At 35.4% G+C, this 20,351-nt stretch overlaps 7 protein-coding genes across 7 annotated transcripts; 3 read left to right on the top strand and 4 right to left on the bottom strand.

The window, feature by feature from the left end:
• Window positions 1–554: 554 nt before the first annotated feature.
• WICANDRAFT_93561 (uncharacterized protein) lies at window positions 555–1,904 on the top strand. Its single transcript, XM_019186419.1, has one exon. The coding sequence runs from the start codon at window positions 806–808 to the stop codon at window positions 1,628–1,630; it is 825 nt and encodes a 274-aa protein (XP_019038078.1). The 5' UTR covers window positions 555–805; the 3' UTR covers window positions 1,631–1,904.
• A 51-nt stretch (window positions 1,905–1,955) lies between these two features.
• Window positions 1,956–3,917, bottom strand: WICANDRAFT_63379 (uncharacterized protein; the record flags this gene model as incomplete). The annotated part of the gene is made up of 1 exon (XM_019183536.1): window positions 1,956–3,917. One exon carries the CDS (start codon window positions 3,915–3,917, stop codon window positions 1,956–1,958), a length of 1,962 nt encoding a protein of 653 aa, XP_019038077.1.
• A 6,255-nt stretch (window positions 3,918–10,172) lies between these two features.
• Window positions 10,173–11,672, bottom strand: MAS2 (mitochondrial-processing protease subunit alpha; the record flags this gene model as incomplete). The annotated part of the gene is made up of 2 exons (XM_019185737.1): window positions 10,173–11,562; window positions 11,632–11,672. 2 exons carry the CDS (start codon window positions 11,670–11,672, stop codon window positions 10,173–10,175), a joined length of 1,431 nt encoding a protein of 476 aa, XP_019038076.1.
• THR1 (homoserine kinase) lies at window positions 11,648–13,389 on the top strand. The gene has a single exon (XM_019182753.1). The coding sequence runs from the start codon at window positions 11,967–11,969 to the stop codon at window positions 13,038–13,040; it is 1,074 nt and encodes a 357-aa protein (XP_019038075.1). The 5' UTR covers window positions 11,648–11,966; the 3' UTR covers window positions 13,041–13,389.
• Window positions 13,390–13,445: 56 nt separating this feature from the next.
• On the top strand, window positions 13,446–13,982 carry VMA16 (H(+)-transporting V0 sector ATPase subunit c''; the record flags this gene model as incomplete). The annotated part of the gene is made up of 1 exon (XM_019182016.1): window positions 13,446–13,982. A coding segment is annotated over one exon (537 nt), but the record flags the coding sequence as incomplete, so codon positions are not given.
• A 242-nt stretch (window positions 13,983–14,224) lies between these two features.
• On the bottom strand, window positions 14,225–17,083 carry RPN1 (proteasome regulatory particle base subunit RPN1; the record flags this gene model as incomplete). The annotated part of the gene is made up of 1 exon (XM_019185734.1): window positions 14,225–17,083. The coding sequence occupies one exon, from the start codon at window positions 17,081–17,083 to the stop codon at window positions 14,225–14,227; it is 2,859 nt and encodes a 952-aa protein (XP_019038073.1).
• Window positions 17,084–17,389: 306 nt separating this feature from the next.
• Window positions 17,390–19,822, bottom strand: DAP2 (dipeptidyl aminopeptidase; the record flags this gene model as incomplete). Its single annotated transcript, XM_019185733.1, has 2 exons — window positions 17,390–19,545; window positions 19,585–19,822. 2 exons carry the CDS (start codon window positions 19,820–19,822, stop codon window positions 17,390–17,392), a joined length of 2,394 nt encoding a protein of 797 aa, XP_019038072.1.
• Between the last annotated feature and the right edge of the window lie 529 nt (window positions 19,823–20,351).

Raw genomic sequence — 20,351 nt, 5'->3', positions numbered from 1 at the left:
CTTTGTTCCTAAAGGTTGTAGTTTCGAACAACTTTATGAAAGCTTTCAGTGTCAAATCAACCTCCAAAAGTGCTTTTTTTTTCACTCGCTCTAGTTTTGCGCAAAAACCGTTAGAGAATTGCAGGAATCGGATACGCATGAATCTGCAGGTTTTTTTCTTCTTCCTTGATGCAAAAGTGTAAAGCCAGAGAGCTCAGTACAAACTTCAAAGTTGTGTACTGATGAGCTGATACTTGGTTGCTCTTCACCAAGAAGCCTTTTGGCAAATAAAATAACCAGTCTGAGTGTTGTATGCGTATGTTTGTGACTTTCTATCGTTGTAATAAAGCGTAGTGAGGCTCATCATGTCTCTTTCTCTTGGAGCTTGTCGAAAAATTTGAGTACGTTCTGCACTTGCTGTGAGAATGTTGCATCAGAAAACATTTGTTCAAAAACTAGCAAGACCTGGTTCAGTTCTAAATTCCTTAACTTCGACCTCATATAAAAGTGAAGAGATTTGGCATATTTTATAGTTTGAGCTGTGTACATACTTTTTACTACTCATCACCTGTTAACTTTGATCAAACAAGACCAACAAGCAACACTACAACTTTAAAGACAGCCTTGAAAAGAAGTTTGCCCTGACAAGAAGTCCAAGAAACTGTGTTAAACTTTAGAGTTCACCCAAATTTTAATTACAACTTTGGTCAAAGGCCTACCAAAAGATCAATATCAGCATCCAAAAAGGCATATATAGAGATTTCAAAGCCCTCAAACCAACTACAGATCTATCCTTTCAACAGAAGTACAGCCAAACCATAAGAGAATGTTGAACTCTGCTGAAACTATCAAGATTTGTGTCTTGGGTGATGACGGTGTTGGGAAATCATCCATAACGTTGCAATATACCCAATCTCATTTCCCGATAGATTTTGATCCAACTATCGAAGATACTTACAATAGAGATTTGAGAATCAACCATAAGGATTACAGACTACACATTTTAGATACTGCTGCTCAAGATGATTATTCACATTTGAAAGATCTCCAACTTCAACAAGCTGATGGGTTTATTTTAGTTTTTGGACTCAATTCTCTTGAAAGTATGGGATCAGCTGCAAATAGTTATAGACATATCATAAGAGTTCATGGTGAATTACCACCTAGTATTCTTATTGGTAATAAAGCTGATCTAGATAATGAAAGACTAATCAGTTCAGAAGAAGCAGAACAACTCGTTGAAGAGTTAGAATTGAATAAATATTTTGAAGTTAGTGCTAAAATCAATCACAACATCAAAGAAGCATTCCAATACTTGGCTGAGACAATCATAAATGAAAGAGAAGAGAAAAAAAGAATGTTACTACTGAAGGAAAAGGAAACACCAAAAATTGAAGTTACTGATGGCTCAAATGATACCCTTGCTACAACATCAGCTTCACCTCATTCAAGTGAAGAAAGCGTTCCAACTATGAAGCAAAAACAAACCTTCACCCTTGGTTCCTCCGTGGAGGAAATCCCAAGTGTTGGTGATGCTAAGGAATCTATAACACATGTTAGTTCAGTTAGACAAAGATCTTCTCAAAATGTCCAGAGAGTTAATGAAAAGCCTTCACAAAAAGATGGTGGTGGATGTTGTATCATCATGTGAAAAGGTTCAACTTTGAATCATTTATTAGAACTATTTATTTTAAAGCATATTGAAGCTGTTTGATCATTCAGTTTTTGAATTTATTTTTTTGCATATTTGAATTGTTGTTTGTTGCATAGAAGAGGATAAGAACCCTAAATTTCTAGGGTATTGTATTCATATTATTTTTATTTTGGGCGTTGATTTGATTTTCGTAATATTGAATAATATAGTGATGACTTAAGTTTATAATATTTTTAATTGTACATATTATTGTGGAGGATAACAAAGACACGTAGAAATACAATGTATAATCCATAAGAACGGAATTCATTAATTATCTAACTTAAAAATCAACCCTATTTAATATAACCCTAACCTTACTCTCAAACCAACCTTCTAGTCCATCCCGTGGTAGTAATTTTCCTGTTTTTTGAACTTCAAACAGACATTTGTCAATTTTTATGAATTCGATATGTTCATTCTGCTCACTTATTGCAACAGCAACATGCTGTACCCTAAACCAATCATCCAATACTCCATCATGAACAACCTGCAGACCCATATGTGGAGCACCACCTGCCCCAGAACCAAACAATTCAAAATACTTCAACTTTTTCAACATAGATGCCAACAACGGCCCACATGGCTGTAGAGAATACCCATGTAATCTAAGTGACTCCAACTCAGTTAATCCACCGAGCTCTAACAAGCATTCTGTAAAGATTAGCTTGTGTAAATCACAGAACACCGAATCTTCCTTTGTGTCCAAGGAAAGCTTTTTAAGCGTCTTACTGTGCTTCAAAATTGCCTTGATATACATAAAGCACAAGTGCTTCCATGATTGAATTGAGCATAGTTTGGTTACATTCCAACGAATAGTAATATCAAGCTCTTGCAAGTTCTCCAAATTGTAAATGAATGCTGGAACAGTGTCTCTTAAACTTTCTCTATAGTCAATTGAAAGCCTCGTCAAGTTTTTCAAATTTTTACCCAAATGCTTCAAAAACCCAGCATCTAACCTTGCATACAAATCATTCATTGATAAAGGGGAGTGTACATCTTCTGGTAGTTGAACCTCAGTAATATTCTTAAGCTCCAATTGCTTCAAATTTTCCAAATTCATTACACTATCCAATCTTCTGGCGTCCATAGTAGAGACAACAATAGAGTCAAGAGACAAAACATTCAAATCTTCAAGTCTAGTTTCAGCAGCACTGAATAAAATGAAAAGATTCAAAATACAATTCATATCGTATTCTGAGAGCTTTATTGGTTCATTTTCAATAATATAACTTGTCAACACCAGCAATGAACTTGATGGATTTTTGATGAAATTATGATTTGAGTTTACCCTTGCAAGCCTTAGTACCTTGAGATTTAGCTTGTCATTGTTTCCTTCTAAAAGATTCTTGAAGATTTGAAAAAGGTTGAAAGAATTTAAAAATGGCTCTAATGATAACTTTTCAAGATTGTTGAACCCCCTAAATGCTTCAAATTCAGTCGAGCCAGCTCTGACTTTTTTGAAATCAACACTAACATGCAATGAATTCAAATTGGACTTATTTGGAAGTCTATTCACAATCTCAAATGATAATTCTTCATCAGAACTCCAGTAAAATCTACTCAATCTTTCAAGTCTCTTGACAGACATAAATGTGAAGAAATTCAAGTCAAAAGGGGAATTGAATCCGTCAGGAAGTTCAACAAACTGAATCTTATTGATAAGTGATCCATAATGTGAGTTATAGTACCCGATTTTACACATTTCTATTGGCATCTCTTGACTAATGATTTTCAAAAAATTCTTTAGACTGTACTTCATCTTTATAAATGTGCTTGAATTAACACTTTGATCATGCTCTTGGAGTTCAGCTTGATATATTTCTTGGTTGAATTGAGAATAGCAAGGATCTATGACAATAGTATGATACAATCTCACAACAGCTGGCTGAAAAAATGACTTACTGACTTTCATGAGATTAAGAGCATCATATTGGTTTAATTCATTAGCAATCTTGAGCTTTATTTCAAATGGGAGTCTATCAAAAAATGAAAGTGGTTCCAGGCTTTCAATAGAATTGTTCCTTACCGAGCTGTATTGGTTATAGGTGCCTATTGATGGATGGTAGTTATAATCTTTATCCCCAAACGTATCTGAATTGATACTAGATGACACAAAGGGCAAAATTGAGGAAATGGAGTCCTTATCTATCAAGCTTCTTTGGTTATCAGGTGTTTGACTATTCGAATAAAATGGCACACCCGCATGTCCAATCGGAATGTTCACTTTGTATAATGGAGCCATCTTGTATCATAGTATCAGAGGTCGAGTGACTTTGTTTTAAAAGTGTGTGCCATAAATCTTGTAACTTTGTAAAGTTGACGTTATCAGATAAAACCCAAATTTGGTAGTTCCGGTAAAAGACCCTCGGAAAGATCACATGACATAGATTACATAATATTCGCGAATTATCAAAACGGTAAAACGTAAACAAAAACATTTGGAAAAAGAATTTGTTTACATGTTTGGATTTTATGTACATGGAACAGGCTCTCGAAGCTCAAAACAAAAACAAAAACAAAAAGCTTTAGTGTCACATAGAACACAAACAATTGCTATCAGACCACAACGACAACTGAAGATAGAAGCAATTGGTATCCTAAATGATTGACTCTTCACAGGATGTCGAGTCAACAGCCCGTAACTGGGTTTGGGTTCCTAACGAAAATTCAGTTTTCAAAAAAGGTCATATAATAGAGAATCTAGATGATAATAAGGTGAAAGTCAAATTTGAAAACAACACTGTATGTATTCTTCAGCTGATTATTAGACAGATGATTCTAACATTTGGATAGGATGAAATTTATGATGCTGCTGTTGTTGAAAAAGTGAACCCAGCCAAATTCGACAAAGCTGATGACATGGCAGAGCTTACGTTCTTGAATGAGCCATCTGTGCTTAACAATCTGGAAAGAAGATATGAAGATGATCTGATATATACCTACTCTGGTCTTTTCTTAGTGGCCATCAATCCATACTCGAAATTGCCTATATATGATGATGATTATGTGAAACGCTATCACAATGCCCCAAAAGAAGAGACAAAACCACATATTTTCGCAGAAACAGAAGAAACATATCAAAATCTTTTGAGAGATAAACGAGATCAATCCATTCTTGTCACTGGTGAATCAGGTGCTGGTAAAACTGAAAATACCAAAAAGATTATTCAATATCTAGCTGCAATAACATCAGATCCTAAGAAGGAAACTGAAAGTTTTGAGACTCAGATCATTCAAGCAAATCCAATCCTAGAAGCTTTTGGTAATGCACAAACTGTCAGAAATAACAATTCTTCAAGATTTGGAAAATTCATTAAAATTGAATTCAACAAACTAGGGAAAATTGGAGGTGCTCATATTGACTGGTACTTATTGGAAAAATCAAGAGTGGTGAAACAATCAAAACAAGAAAGAAACTATCACATCTTCTATCAACTATTAGCAGGTCTTTCTGAAAAGGAGCTTGGTCTTCTTGGTTTGAAAAAATCTCCATCCAATTACAATTATCTGAATAAGGGTAATCACAATATACCTGGCGTTGATGATAAAAAAGAATTCAAAAGTCTGAAGAGCTCCCTTGATATAATGGGGATTCCCAAATCTCAATATTATGAAATTTTCAAACTTATAGCAATCATATTACAAATTGGTAACATAGAATTCACTTCCCAAAAGGCCGAACAAGCTAACTTCAAGACTTCAACTGAGAAACTCTGTGAGCTGTTGGGTGTTTCAACTTCTGCTTTCAATGATTCAATATTAAGACCAAAAGTAAAGGCCGGTAAAGAGGTTGTCAAACAATCTAGAAATGCATCACAAGCTAAGTTTTCACTTGATGCTCTTTCAAAATCCTTATATGAAAAAATCTTTAAATTTTTAGTCGATTCCATTAATGAAAATCTGGACCATGATTCATCTACTGAAAACTTTATTGGTGTTTTGGATATTGCTGGTTTTGAAATCTTTAAGGAAAATTCATTTGAACAACTTTGTATTAATTATACAAACGAGAAATTGCAACAGTTCTTCAACCATCATATGTTTGTTTTGGAACAAAATGAATATTTGAAAGAAGATATTGATTGGCAATTTATAGATTTTGGTCAAGATCTCCAACAAACAATTGACTTGATTGAGAAGAAGAACAAGCCTGTTGGTATTTTTTCAGTGTTGGATGAAGAGTGTATCGTACCAAGATCCACTGATAGTTCATTTTTTGAGAAACTAAATCAATGTTGCAATGGGAAATCAGAAAAATTCAAAGCATCCAAGTTCTCAAACAAATTTTCACTTAAACATTATGCTGGTGATGTTGAATATTCCATCGATGGCTGGATAGAAAAAAACCGTGATCCATTGAATGACAATGTTATTGAAATTTTGGCTGGTTCCTCAAATCAATTCATTGCAAACCTTTATTCCAACGACACTGCGCAAAAAAGTTCATCATTTAGAACTGTTGCTCAAAGACACAAAGAACAATTGAATGGATTGTTAACCCAACTTTCAAATACCCAACCACATTTTGTTAGGTGTATACTACCTAACGGTAAGAAGAAACATCATAATTTTGATAAAAGACTAGTGTTGGAACAATTAAAATGTAATGGTGTTTTAGAGGGTATAAGAATTGTTCGCTCAGGTTTTCCTAACAGGGTCCAATTCAAGGATTTCTTTGAAAGATACAAAATTTTGTCAGACAAATCAAGCTTTACAGATACAATGAAGACTAATTGTACAACTGTTTTATCATCAATAAATTTGGATTCAGAATTGTATAAAGTTGGATCAAGCAAAGTGTTTTTCAAAGCCGGTGTTTTGGCTAGCTTAGAAGTTGAAAGAGATAACAAAATCAAGTCAATCATTACTAGTTTCAAAGCTATCGCTAGAGGTAAACTAAGGAGAAGAACCATAAATAATAAATTAGAGAAAATTCAAGCGTCACAAGTGTTAATGAAAGCTTTCAGGGTGTACAACAAACTTGAAAAGAATCCATGGTTCAATCTCTATACTGACTTGAAGCCATTCATTGCAACCTCGGGTCAAGCTGTCAAAACCAAACAAATTCAAGAACATATCAAAAGCCTTGAGAAGAAATTGGAGGATTTAGAAGTTGAAAAAGGTGAAATTTCGTCCAAGAATATGACTACTGAGGAAGAGCTTACTAAACTGGAATCTATTTTGGAATCAGAGAGATCTTTATTGAAAGAGAAAGAGTCAATTCTGGAAGAATCGAAACAGCGTGAAATGGCTTTGGAAAACAAGTTGAAAGATACAATGGACAACATGAAAGATTTAGAAGCTCAACGTGATGCATTCAAAAAATCTAAGCAAGAGCTAGATGAAAAATTGAAATCATTTGAAGATAATATCAAAAATGGAAAACAATTGATTCAGGTTCTTGAAAAAGAAAAGGTGTTGTTGAACAAAAAGATTGATGATTTAGAAGAGTCTTTGGAATCTGCTGAAAGTTCTCAAAAGTCATACAAAGAGAGCACTGGGAAAATTGAAGAAGAACTCAAGATGCTTAAGTCACTTTTAAAAGTCAAGGAAGATCAAATTACAGAATTTGAGTCTAAAATAGAACAATCAGACCAAGAGCTCCAGACCAAAGTGTCGAGTTTGAATACCAGCTACAACAATGCTAACAAAAGAATCAAAGAACTGGTCGATGAGAACAAAATGCTTCACTCCAAGCTCAAGTCAATGCAAGACTCATCAACTCAATATGAAACTGTTGTCAACAAGAAAGAATCTGATTTGGTACACATCAAGGAACAGTTAGATAAGCAAGAGAAAGTAATAAAATCACTTGAAGTTGAGAGAGATATGCTGAAAAGAGAACAAGGTGATGTTTCAAAGGAACTTGCTGAGGTTAAGCGGGAAATGTCAGCTTTGAAAGTCAAACATATGCAATTAGAACATGAAGCAAAAGAAGCTCGTGAGTTGCTGCAAAGGAAAATTAGTGACGAAGTCAAGTTCAATAGAGGAAAACAAAAATATGATTTTGATATTTCCGAACTCAAAGCTCAAGTCTCAATCTTAAACAGTGAACTTTCTGATGAAAAAAACAGATCGAACAAGCTTCTTTTAGAGGTAAAATCATTAAAGAATGAGAATGAGGATTTGCAAAAGGATAGGAAAGCTACAGATGTTCGCGTTGCTCAAGGTGCTTTACAGTCATTTAGAAGCCGGTCTTTGAACTCATCATTAGATACCAACATGGATAGAATCCAAGAGGATAAAGAAAAACTTATAAGGGAGTATGCTCAATTGAAATTAAGTCTTAATGAACAAAGTGCTATGCTGAAGAAGGAAACAATTGAAAAAACCAAAATGAAGGCAGATCTCAAAATGCTGCATTCCAGATTGGCATCTGAAGCGTTTGACAAACAGCAGCTGAAGATACAGTTGAAAAAACTTAAAAATGGTCTAGGTTTATCACCTCTTTCTTTTGATGAAAATTATGAACGTTTAAACACTGAAAATGAAAATCTTTCCAAAGAAATCAACAGCTTGAGAACAGATTTGGATTTGGAACGAAAGGCTTCTCAGCGTGCCAATCAAAACCACAGAAAAGCTTTGACTGATAGAAATTCAATGGATTCACCTTTCTCGTTGAAACATGAATTCAACACCTACAAGGCCAAATATGAAGCTAGTGAGGCAAGAATTAGATTGCTGGAGAGAAAATTATCAGAATCTGACACATTTAAGAATGGTCCAGTGTTGAATAATAAATCAATTGATATTGGAAACAAACATGATCAAGACCTACTACAAGTGTACCAGGAGGCATCTAGAAACTTGAATATCACAAAGGAAGAACTAGCTAGTTCCAAATATCATATTTCAAAGTTACAGAAGGAACTCAATCAAAGTAAGGAACTTATAAGTACTTATAAAACAAAAGATGTCCAATCCTTATCAAATCAACTTGCTCGTGAAGAGCTCACAAAAGTCCAACTACATCTTGAAGCTATTCAGGGCAAAAATGTTGATCTCTCAAAGACTGTCAAGCTATACAAAGCTAGAGCTGAGGAATATTTCAATAAACTCGAAAGTGCCGAAGCTGCTGTAAGGACTGCTAAACATTCAGAGAAATTTACCAGGCAACAACTACAGGAGGCTAACGATTCATTGAATAAACTAAGACAGGAGAACAGAAAAAGTGAAAGCGCAGTTGCTAAGTTGAATGTTACCATAAGCCAGTTGAAAGAAGAAATTCAAGAGAGAGAAATCGAACTTTCCAAGGCACAATCATCTAATATTATGCTACAAGAGGAAATCAACCATTACCATGAACGTTTGATGAAGAGCTCCAGAACTGATAAGTTTGATGCTGAGATTAAAAAGTTGAATGATGAGTTGGTTCGCTCAATGAGAAATGAAACAGATCTACGCAAAGATCTTGGTACATTAGAGCTCGAGCTTGATAATTTACAATCTCAAAAATCCCAAGAGATCAAAGAGCTAACCAAGGAAAAAACGTACTATTTGCATCTTGTCAAAGATCTAGAGGAGAAGAATGAAAGTGCCACGGCTGCTCAAAAGGATTTAGAAATAAAATTACGTTCATTAATGAAACAGATAAGTACTTTGAATGATTCTGTTGATAAGCTGATCAGGGAAAGGGATAGTTTAGAGAGTGATAAGAAGGCCTTAGAACTTCAAGTTAGAGATCTATCTGGTGAATATGGTATCTTTATGAATGAACGTGAGGTTGCCGGTGAAGAGAAAGCATCACTAGAAGCCACAATTGAAAAACATCAAACTGAAATGGACGATTTGAAGAAGGAGAGAAAGAAATCAAAATCACTTCAAGAACAGTTACAGGCTTATATTGAGGAAGAAAAACATAAGAATGTCATTATTTCCGAGGAGAATCATTCATTGGGCAAGTTCAATGAGCAGCTAAAATCAAAAATTACAGAATTGGAACAAAAATTAAATAAAAATGATGACGATATTTGGTTAGAAAGAATTGATAAACTTGAACAGAAATTGCAACTCGAGATTAATGAGAAACATGAATCAGTCAAACATCACAAATCACTTGAGAGAACCGTTGATGAATTGAAAGACCAAGTTGATAAACAGGCCAAACTAACGAGTAAATATGAAGATGAAAAAGCCAATTATGAGTTCAAAATATCTGAGCTTTTGAACACCATAAGCAAGTGGCAAAGTGTTGATTCTTCGAACAAGCTGGGTCTCAAGAGAGCTGAGAGAGAAGTTAGACATTTGAAAGAAAGTAATTTGGAGTTAGAAAAGGAAATAGCAGAGTGGAAGGACAGGTTTGATAAAATTACAACAAAGAGAAGGGCTTTAGTTAATGACGATGTATTCATATGAGGTTTTTTTAGAAAATACATAATACTTGATTCTAATTTTAATCTTGTATGCTATAGTTGAATGTTTTCTTGTATTAAGCTCTAATGGCCGAATTATCATTTTACTATATACAAAGAGATAGATTCAGCAGTGCTCAATGTTATTAAAACCATCCCTTTCTTGGTGCAGGTTCAGGAGCAGGTGTGCCATTGGAGTTAGCACCAAGTCCCAAAGCTTCTAATTTGCCTTGAATATCTCCAAACTTTTCTCTATCACCTTGAACAACAACAGTTGGAAGACCAGTGCCTTTACCTGGGTTATTAGCCTTACCGGTTAAAACTCTTTCTGCAACTCTCTTTATATCAGCAGTTGTCAAATTCTCAATCTTTGCAACCATTTCTTGAACAGGGACTTTATAACCACGAACTTGAACTTGACGTCCCAAATCTTCTAAATCAACCATCTTTGATTCTAAGTTCATCAATAAAGAGGAACGCAATTGATTTTTAGCTCTAGCAACTTCACGATCATTCAACTGGCCTTGGCCAGTAGTAAATGTTTGAGCTAATTGTTTTCCAATAACTTCTGTCAAATATGGTGCAGCTTCCGGGATACAAGATGCTGAGATACCAAATAGACCAGAGTCAGTGTATGAGTGATTGAATGCGATACAACTTTCAATGTAGTAAAATTGGTTTAAAACTTGGGTGTATAATCTAGAATACATCCCTTTACCTGGACCACCAGCAGAGAATGAACCACCACCACCTAATAATGTTTGTAATGTAGCTAAAGCATAGATATCTGGATCATCAAATGAAAGACCTTCATAACCAATATGTAGATGGACCAATTCTGGCATGTTTCCCATTGGAGGAAGAGATGGCAATGAAGCTTCACCACCAGTATAATGTGCAACTTTTGGAGTCACTTTTGGACGAAGTTGTTTCATATCACCCAAGTATTTTTCAGCGTATTCAACAGCTTGCTCATGTGGGACACCGACAAATGCGGCAACTATGCTTTCAGGGTTGAACAATTTTTGACGATATTTTTGAATTGAATTTCTTGTGATGTATGGTATTCTTTCTCTTGGACATAATAAGGGGCTACCCAAGGTTTCACCGCTGTAGGCAGCTGAGTGGAATAATTCTGGCAAGATAAGTTCCGGTTTCATCCAAATCTCATCAACTTCATATTCTGCTGTGAATTTTTGTTCTGATAATTCACTTTCTGTAATTTTTGGAATCTTCACAGTTTCAGCAATTAACTGGAACATTTTCTCAACATCTTTGTTAAAAACTGACGCTTGATACATTAACGATTCCCTGGAAGATGCACATAGATAATTACCACCTAATAATTCTAAAGTTTCTAACATTTTGGTACCAGTGGTGTTTTGGGTAGATTTGAATGCCAATCTATCCACCAAGTGACTTATCCCTTTCATCTCTGCATTCTCATACCTGGAACCAGCATCAACATAAACACCCAAAGCTGAAAAATGCCCTGGTGATGGGTTTGTTGCAACTCTTACTCCATTACTTAGTGTGCTTGATAAGAAAGTCTTCGACGTAGTTAGTAATGATATTTGGATAAAGGTGAATTGCTTTTTGACTTACATTATTTGCAGTTGAATATGATCTAGCCAAAGACAAGCCATGTCTTTTGGCAGCAGTTCTACCGAGCATTACTATGAGTATCTGAGATGATTTAAAGAATACAATAGCTGACGGTATTTTTCAAGCTTATACACTTGAGTTGAATCTGGAATTTTGAAAAACGAGGGTTAAAATCAGTCAGCTGACCAGTCAGGTGATGAAGCCTCGGAAATGGATTTTCAACGGGCCTACTGTTGACTCAAAAGCGTTGAAAAATTACAAAAGCATCGAATCAGTTGATCAAATTTGATAAGGTATATTGACGGAATCTTTCTATAATCGTTCTATCTTTCAGAATGAAACGTCACTTCTCAATCAAAGTCCCAGCCTCCTCGGCCAATATTGGTCCAGGGTTTGATGTTTTAGGTATAGGTTTAGGTTTATACTTGGAATTAGATGTCACAGTGGACCCACAATATGCTAGCGAAACAAATGATGACCCAAACAACTGTCTTGTTTCCTATGACCCATCCAGTGAAGGTGCTGAAGATGTCCCATTAGCTTCAGATGAGAATTTGATCACCCGTACAGCTTTATATGTTCTACGTTGTAATGACATCAGATCTTTCCCAATTGGTACAAAGATTAATGTTAAAAATCCAATACCTTTAGGTAGAGGTTTAGGCTCTTCAGGTGCTGCTGTTGTTGCTGGTGTTATATTAGGTAATGAAATTGGTAAATTGGGGTTCTCTAAGCAAAGAATGTTGGACTACTGTCTAATGATTGAACGTCATCCAGATAACATCACTGCTGCTATGATGGGTGGTTTTGTTGGTTCATATTTACGTGATTTAAGTGCTGCTGAAATGGAACGTAAAGAAATTCCATTAAGTGAAGTTCTACCTGAACCAGCTGGCGGTTATAACACTGGGCTGGTTCCACCTATCCCACCTCATGATATTGGACGTCACATCAAATATGATTGGTGTAAGGAAATTCAATGTATTGCCATTATCCCTGACTTTGAAGTTTCAACAGCTAAATCAAGAGGTGTTCTACCATCTGCATTCACAGCCAAAGACATGATTTTTAACTTGCAAAGATTAGCTGTTTTGACTACTGCTTTAACTAGATCACCACCAGATCCAGAATTAATCTACCCAGCCATGCAAGACAGAGTCCATCAACCATACCGTAAGACTTTGATTCCAGGTCTTACTGAAATATTATCTTCAGTCACTCCAAAAACTCATCCAGGTCTTTTAGGTATCTGTCTTTCAGGTGCAGGTCCAACAATTTTAGCCTTAGCTACTGAAAACTTTGAAAACATTGCACAAGAAATTGTCAACAGATTCGCCAAAGAAAAGATTACATGTCGCTGGAAAGTCTTGGATCTAGCATATGAAGGTGCTGTTGTTGATGAAAAATAGAGAAACAACTCATATAGATGTAAAATTAATGGTTTGATTTGAATGAGATGAATTAGCGTAGAAAAATAAACCCCGAAAACGTCCAAATTAGGAAATTTCCCATATTGGGTATCAAAAGTAGTGTGCCAACCAGGCGACCACGAAGAAAGAAACTGCTCCTGAATCTTTTGAAATGAGAGTAGAAAATGTTAATTACAACTCTGATCATACTGTCTTCAACAACGGCGTTCTCATTCAACACAACCATCCAATTGAATCATCATGCTCAGTGAATTGGGAATCCAATTACCGTCATCCAGAAGTGTCCTCAATTACCTAGTGGGGACCGTCGTAACAATATATGCTGGATGTGAGTATTATTGATCTCTTTATCTTTGAAGATTAAGCTAACTTATCAATTTAGACATTCTATTCACAGGCCAAGGTGAAACCTTCAACTTCGGTAATTTCCTAGAGACAACTTCCCCATACCTATGGGCTTGTCTGGGTATTGCCGCTTGTATTGGTTTAAGTGTCGTTGGTGCTGCTTGGGGTATTTTCATTACAGGTTCTTCAATTCTGGGTGCAGGTGTTCGTGCACCACGTATCACAACAAAGAATTTAATCAGTATTATTTTCTGTGAAGTTGTGGCCATTTATGGTTTGATCATGGCTATTGTGTTTTCATCAAAAATCACTAGTGCTAAAGCTGATACATTATACTCAAAAAGTAATTTGTATACTGGTTTCTCTTTGTTCTGGGCAGGTATAACTGTTGGTGTTAGTAACTTAATTTGTGGTGTTGCTGTTGGTATCACTGGATCTACTGCTGCCGTTTCTGATGCTGCTGACTCTTCATTGTTTGTCAAGATTCTTGTTATCGAAATTTTCGGTTCAGTCTTGGGTCTATTTGGTTTGATTGTTGGTTTATTGATGGCTGGTAAAGCTGCCGATTTCCAATGAGTGATTTGAAGGATGTAATAGAACTTTTCACAAGGAGTGATCATAGCATATTGTGTGAGATGATATCAAAAGACACAGGATTAGGATGTATTCCCTTTCAGGAAATGGCGAAGACATGAAGAGATCTGTTGTTATAAGCAAAGAAAAAAATGTATAATTAGAAACTACAGATGTAATAACTTCTATGAATTTTAACTTTGTAACTAACCATTATATTGAAGATAAGCAGGAGTAAGCAAAATCTATTGCTTTTCAGGTTCTATGTAGTCTGGGTTTTTCCTCAAGATAACAATACCCTCTAGGAAAGATGACAATGCAATGTATTCACTGTTTTCTTCCAATTCAGCCTTTTCACCATCACCTAATAAAACTGGTGTAGTTTGTGTAACCCACCCTGTGATAGTTTTTGGATTACCAGCTTGACCAACCACATCAACAGCTTTACCAACCCTGACAGTAACTTGGATTTCATTCAAGTCCTCATCAACAGTTATCAAAGTTCTAGGACGAGCTGCACTATTGAGGAAGAATAATAAGTAATGGTGTTCCAAAATGAAACTTGGTTCTAAGAAACCAACAGCAACAGTCAATAATGAGGCCAATGTAACTTTTGACAATATTCTTCCTTCGGTGGTGAATGGGTTCAAAGTTAAAGTACCTTTACCCAAATGTGTTAACCCTTGTGCAATTCTAGTTGTGAAAAGAGCATTTGGATTTTTATGATAACTTGCCAACTGTCTAAATAATTGAGCTAATCTAGCGTTGTTTGTACCTGAACCAATCAAACCCATAGCATAAATGGCATTGATGGCAACATCAATATCTGTATCATGTGACATTCTAGATAATGACTCTATAATGTTTACTTGAGGATGAGAAGCAGATAACAAACCAATACCCAATGGAACTGCACGGCGGACAGAGTCGCTACCGTAATCCAAGATATGACCGTAATGTCTCAAACTCATAGCTTTACCAATATCTTCTCCAAGAGCAATAGTTGCAATACCCAAAACAGCATAAGCTAATGAATCATCATCTTTCTTTTTGTTCTTAGTTTCTTCATCATCTTCATCATCATCTTCATCCTCTTCAGCTTCTTTACCTTCTTCTTTCTTTGGCTCAGCTTCATTTGATGATGCCATATCAGCAGAAGCGTCCAATGCAGCTGGAGCCTCGGTAAGTTCTTCGTCACCATCAGCATCAGTTTTTGGTTTTTCTTCAGACTTGTCTTCTTCAGTTTCCTCTTTTTCTTCTGGTTCTGGCCCTTTTGGTGTCAAGATTTCAAACAATCTTTGAATCTCTAAAACATTACCAGTACCTGCATACGCACTGATTCTTGTCAACACTTCTAAACTCTTGACAATAGGATGTTCAATAGCTTGAATTGTTTCTAAGACATCGTCGACTTGTTCAGCTTTACCAATGAATAATAAACCTAAACCTAATGCTAAGAACTTGATCCATTTACTCTTCAATTGTTCAAAATCTCTTTCCAACAATGTTTGTAAAATAGTTGAAGTGATATCACCATTACATGTACCAACAAAAGCATGACCTAAAGCAAGGGCGGATAAAGCAGAAACTTCAATTGGGACTTCAACATCTGAAACTAGTGGCAATAATAAGTTTAGTAAATCTTCATTTTGTGAACCAGAAAATGATAATGCAAGACCCAAGATAGCTGAGGTACTTAAAGTTTTGTTTGAGTTTGTGACGTAGTCCTGTAATAATAATAAAACTGGCTCAACTTCATCATGAACACCTGAACCAACTAATCCCATACCTAATAAAGCACCTGCCTTGATTTCATCTTCAGTGGAGTATAAATATTTGTCCAAGTGTTGTAAACCATCAATATCCCATTGGTGAATTGAACCTATACTTGCAGTTGTTGATAGCATACCATCACCTTTAGTTTTGAAGATCCATTTATCATCGTCAGTTAATAATTTATCAGTACCATAACCCAAATTTAAAAACGAGTTGACGAAACTAGCAGCTAAATTTTGTTTAGCAGAGTCAATTGAACTTGATTCTGCGCGTGAGTTTTCTAAGTGGGATTTATAAACATCTTCTGGAACCTTTGGATCTAACAAGTTCAACTCTTTGGCCAAATAATGGAATTTCTCGGAAAGTTTGCCATTGTAGATCAAGTCTTGTACATCATCATTCTTGAAAGATGAGTTTTGTTTTGAAAGAATCAAAGCCAGTTGTTTTTTAACGGAAAGATCTGAAGTGGCATTGAAAACGGCTTCAATTAATTCATCATTATCAATTCTGATTGCCAAGGCTAAAGCTTGAGTTAGCTCACCATGTTCTAAATAGATTGAGTATGCAGTTTGTAAAAATTCTAAATCATCTGGTGGAGGTAATAATGGAACACAGCTCACTAAATATAAACCAACTCTACCATAAATTTCCTTATCAACAAATTGTGGCAATTCACTAATATTATCAGTTTCCAATAAAAGATCAATTGCATCAGCTTCTTGGTTATGCTTCAAGAAATATGGGACAATCTTCAAAGTGATTTGCTTTAGATCTTTTCCATCAAATTTTGCTGTAACTTCTTCTTCAGCTTCTTCTTCCAAGATTTCAGCACTAGCTTCACCAATTTCCAAGGCTAAGTGACGGATATATTCATGACCCCATTTCTCATAATCAGTTTCTTTTGAAAGTATTCTGAATTTCAAAGCATCATGATCACCAGTATCTGAATGTGTCATACTCAAAACAGATAATATATCAGCAAATTGAGATTTCAATTTTGAGTCTGACCATTTGTCATAAGCTTGTGTCAATGTTTCGTAATGAGGATGTAAAAACTTCAATGGTTTTGGAACAGCAGTCATTGACGAAGTTGAAGAACTAATGAATTCTTTCAATTGATCTAAAGATTGGGCATAAAGTGATGAATTTGATTCTGTTAACCTCTCAACTAACAAATCTAAATCATTCTTCAATTTTTCATCTTCTTCAGATAATTCCTCTTCGTCTTTCTTATCTTTTTTTGTTGCTTTATCAGCTGGTTGTTGTTGTTGTTTTGGTTGTTCTTCCTTGGTGGCGAGTTCACCACTTGGGTCCTTCTTTTCTGACATTATGTATTTGATATACTGTAGATCTCAACCTTTTCTTTTGAAAATCAATAAATCAATTGAAAAGATATTGCACTATAATTGCAAACAGTATCAAATAATTATTCAAGAATTGGATAACGTTGGTCAATTGGTGTGAAATCTGCTTGTTGAAGGCAAAAAGCTCTGTTGTTGACGATTCTTCGATCTCAACTTTTTCAAAAATTCGCGAATCGCGAATATGATAAATTCCGGGGGCAAAAAACGTGATTCAGACTACATATAAGTTTATTGTCCTTTTTGAACTAATACATGTATAACACAAGGCCTCTAATTGTAATTTATATAGTCTCCCCTAAATGCCTTTTTTAACCATAGTAGAAGCTTATCATAAATGATCACATTTGCGTTATGGTAACGAATTGCATGGTCAGAATCGGGGAAAACATGAACATCATAGTTTTCAACACCTTCAAGGTTCAACTTATCCAAAAACTTCAATGAGTTTTGAATATGAACATTGTCATCTCCAGTACCGTGACATAGCAAAAATCTGGTAGCTTCTCCAATTTGTGTGACATTGTGAACTGAAGATTCAATATAACCATCCTCATTGTTTTGAGGTGTATGCATATATCTTTCTGTGTAAATAGAATCATATAGCCTCCAGTCAGTAACAGGAGCAACTGACATACCATACTTGAATGTTTCACCAGCATCATACTCAAGTGTCTTTAACGTCATATAACCACCATAACTCCACCCAAAAATTGTAATTCTTGATTCATCAACATATGATTTGGAACCCCAGTGTTTAGCAGCTGCAACTTGATCAATAACTTCATAATTACCCAAGTTATCTCTAACAACAGATCTGAATTTACGACCTTTGAATCCAGTACCACGTCCATCGACCGTAACCACAATTGCGTTCAATTGTGAAGCAACAACGTCTGGGAATGAGAATCCAAATGTTTTAGTAACCAGTTGACTATTTGGACCACCATACACAAAGAATAATACCGGATAGGTTTCGGATGAATTGAAGTTTGGTGGTAGTCTTTCAACATAGTTCACTTTTGCAGTTCCAATATCAACTTCACCATAATTATTCGTTGGTAATTCATATGTGGATAGCAAATTGGATAACTTCTTGTTATCTTCAAGAACTTCAACTTCTCCTGTATGCAAGTCAATCAAATGTTGATAAGGAATTTCTGGACCTCTATAACTCAAAGCCAAAAATCTAGCACCTGATGAAAATGACGCAGAAAACCAACCTTCACCTTCAGTTAGTTTTTTATTTTCTCCAGTCAACAAATTTAATGAATACAAATGTCTTTCAATTGATGAATCTTGAGTGGAAAGGAAGTAGACAGAGTTCTTCTCATAATCAAACGCACTTGGTGCACTAACAACTTCCCATTCACCAGAGGTTAAGATCTTTGGGGTTGAGTTATTTGGTGGGGTGAAGTATGCTAAATGATTAAACCCATCAACGGAAATGGTGTCAAAATAACCATCATGCTGACGCCCATTTTCCTCAGATTTTGGAACAAAAAATGTATCATGTGTAATTTCAAACCAACTCTCTGTAACTTCATCTCTAACAATTTCAAATGATAAATCTTGAGCATCAACCAGCACCACTTTCAAAAAATCTGATTCCCTATTTGTAGCTTTTAACAACAATTGATCATTACCAACCCATATGATCTCTGTGAAAATGTCATAATGGTAATCGACCAATTTAGTTTTAGCTTTCTGAACATCAATAATACCAATTGACACTTCAGGATTGTTGAACCCAGGTTTTGGATACTTTAGTTTACGCAACTCAGGATAGATCTCTTCACCATCACCTTGAACAAAATAAGGAATAGGAAACTCTGGAACTAAAGTGTCATTTGATCTTAAGAATGCAACATATTCACCATTAGGAGACCACCATAAAGCAGTATCACCTTCTAAAACCTCTTCTTCATAAACCCAATCAGGTTTTCCGTTAAAGATCTCAGCACTTCCATCAAAGGTGGATTGTGTAGTCTTCCCTGAACTCAATTCATAGATGTAGATATTATTATCAAGAACAAAAGCAATACGATCAGAAGGTGGTGCCCACTTAGCAATTGAAACCAAACCCGGATTTAATTGAGTGATCTTTTGAGTATCAACGTCTAAAATCCAATATAGACCAAATGTTGAATGTCTCCAATTTTGTGAACTGTTTGTTTGTATCAAGGCATATTTCAAATTAGGACTGGCAACAAAGGAATCAATGGAGAAGTTATAGCCATCTTGAAAGATATGAGAGCCATTGTATAGTAATTTTTCATAGTTGGAGTCTTGAATAGATTTTATAACATAGATATCATCATCACTTGTAACAAATGTACCTTTATCATTGATTAAAGAATCTGGTTCAGATATCCATTGAATAGATTTATATTTTGGGGAGAAAGTTGTATTTCTAGTTTCATTGAACCCTATGACTTTTGATGTTGGAGTGAAATCTTCTTGGAAACCTCTCAGGAAAACATTTGGTGATGAATTTAATAAGTCCAGTTGTTTAATCTGTAAAGTGACTGAACGTAATCTTGCAATTCCCAACACAAGTATACTTGCACCCCAAAATAATGCAGCAAGGGCTCCAATTGATATCACAAATCCTTTATAGCTACTATGCTTCTTCCTTTCACTGTAGCGTTGATCATGGGTTCTCATGGGCACCTTTTCGTCAGTGAAGTCAGTATCGTTTGACATTCTTGGTTGAACCCTTTGTGTCTTGACTCTTTACGGTGAGTATAGCAATATTAATGACTTTTCCTCGATGAAAATGTATAAATCTAACTTTCTGCTTTCAAGACTTAATTAATCTGGTAGTTATAAGTGTGTAGTAGTATAAAATGGTGAATTTATAGTGTAAAGTGTTATCCTTGTGGCTTTTAAGCCTATCTGAGCTTGCAATTAAGCTGAAAACGGATAAATGACATGAATTTGAAAACATAGAAAACACCCGTTTTAGGCAATTATACGTTTTGGTGAAAGCTGGTTCTGGCCGAACAAAAACTTAAGTTGTTGCTGTAGTTACTCAGAATTATCACGTAATTATTGTGTCATCCGTCACCCTCTCTTCACCTGCTTCTTTTGGGCGTGCGTGAATTAAAATTTTTTCTCAATTCATTTAAAAAGGAGTGCACCGCCCGAATATTTTGAAGTGCGCAATCCAATGACCTTGCAACTTGACTTCCCTGAATCAACAACAACAACAAGTGGAAAACAGGTATTATTT

Source organism: Wickerhamomyces anomalus (assembly GCF_001661255.1).
Source record: "Wickerhamomyces anomalus NRRL Y-366-8 unplaced genomic scaffold WICANscaffold_4, whole genome shotgun sequence".
In the NCBI taxonomy this organism is placed as follows: Eukaryota; Fungi; Ascomycota; class Saccharomycetes; order Phaffomycetales; family Wickerhamomycetaceae; genus Hansenula; species Hansenula anomala.
The sequence above is the reverse complement of the archived record's forward strand: the minus strand, read 5'-3'. Positions and strand labels throughout refer to the sequence as shown.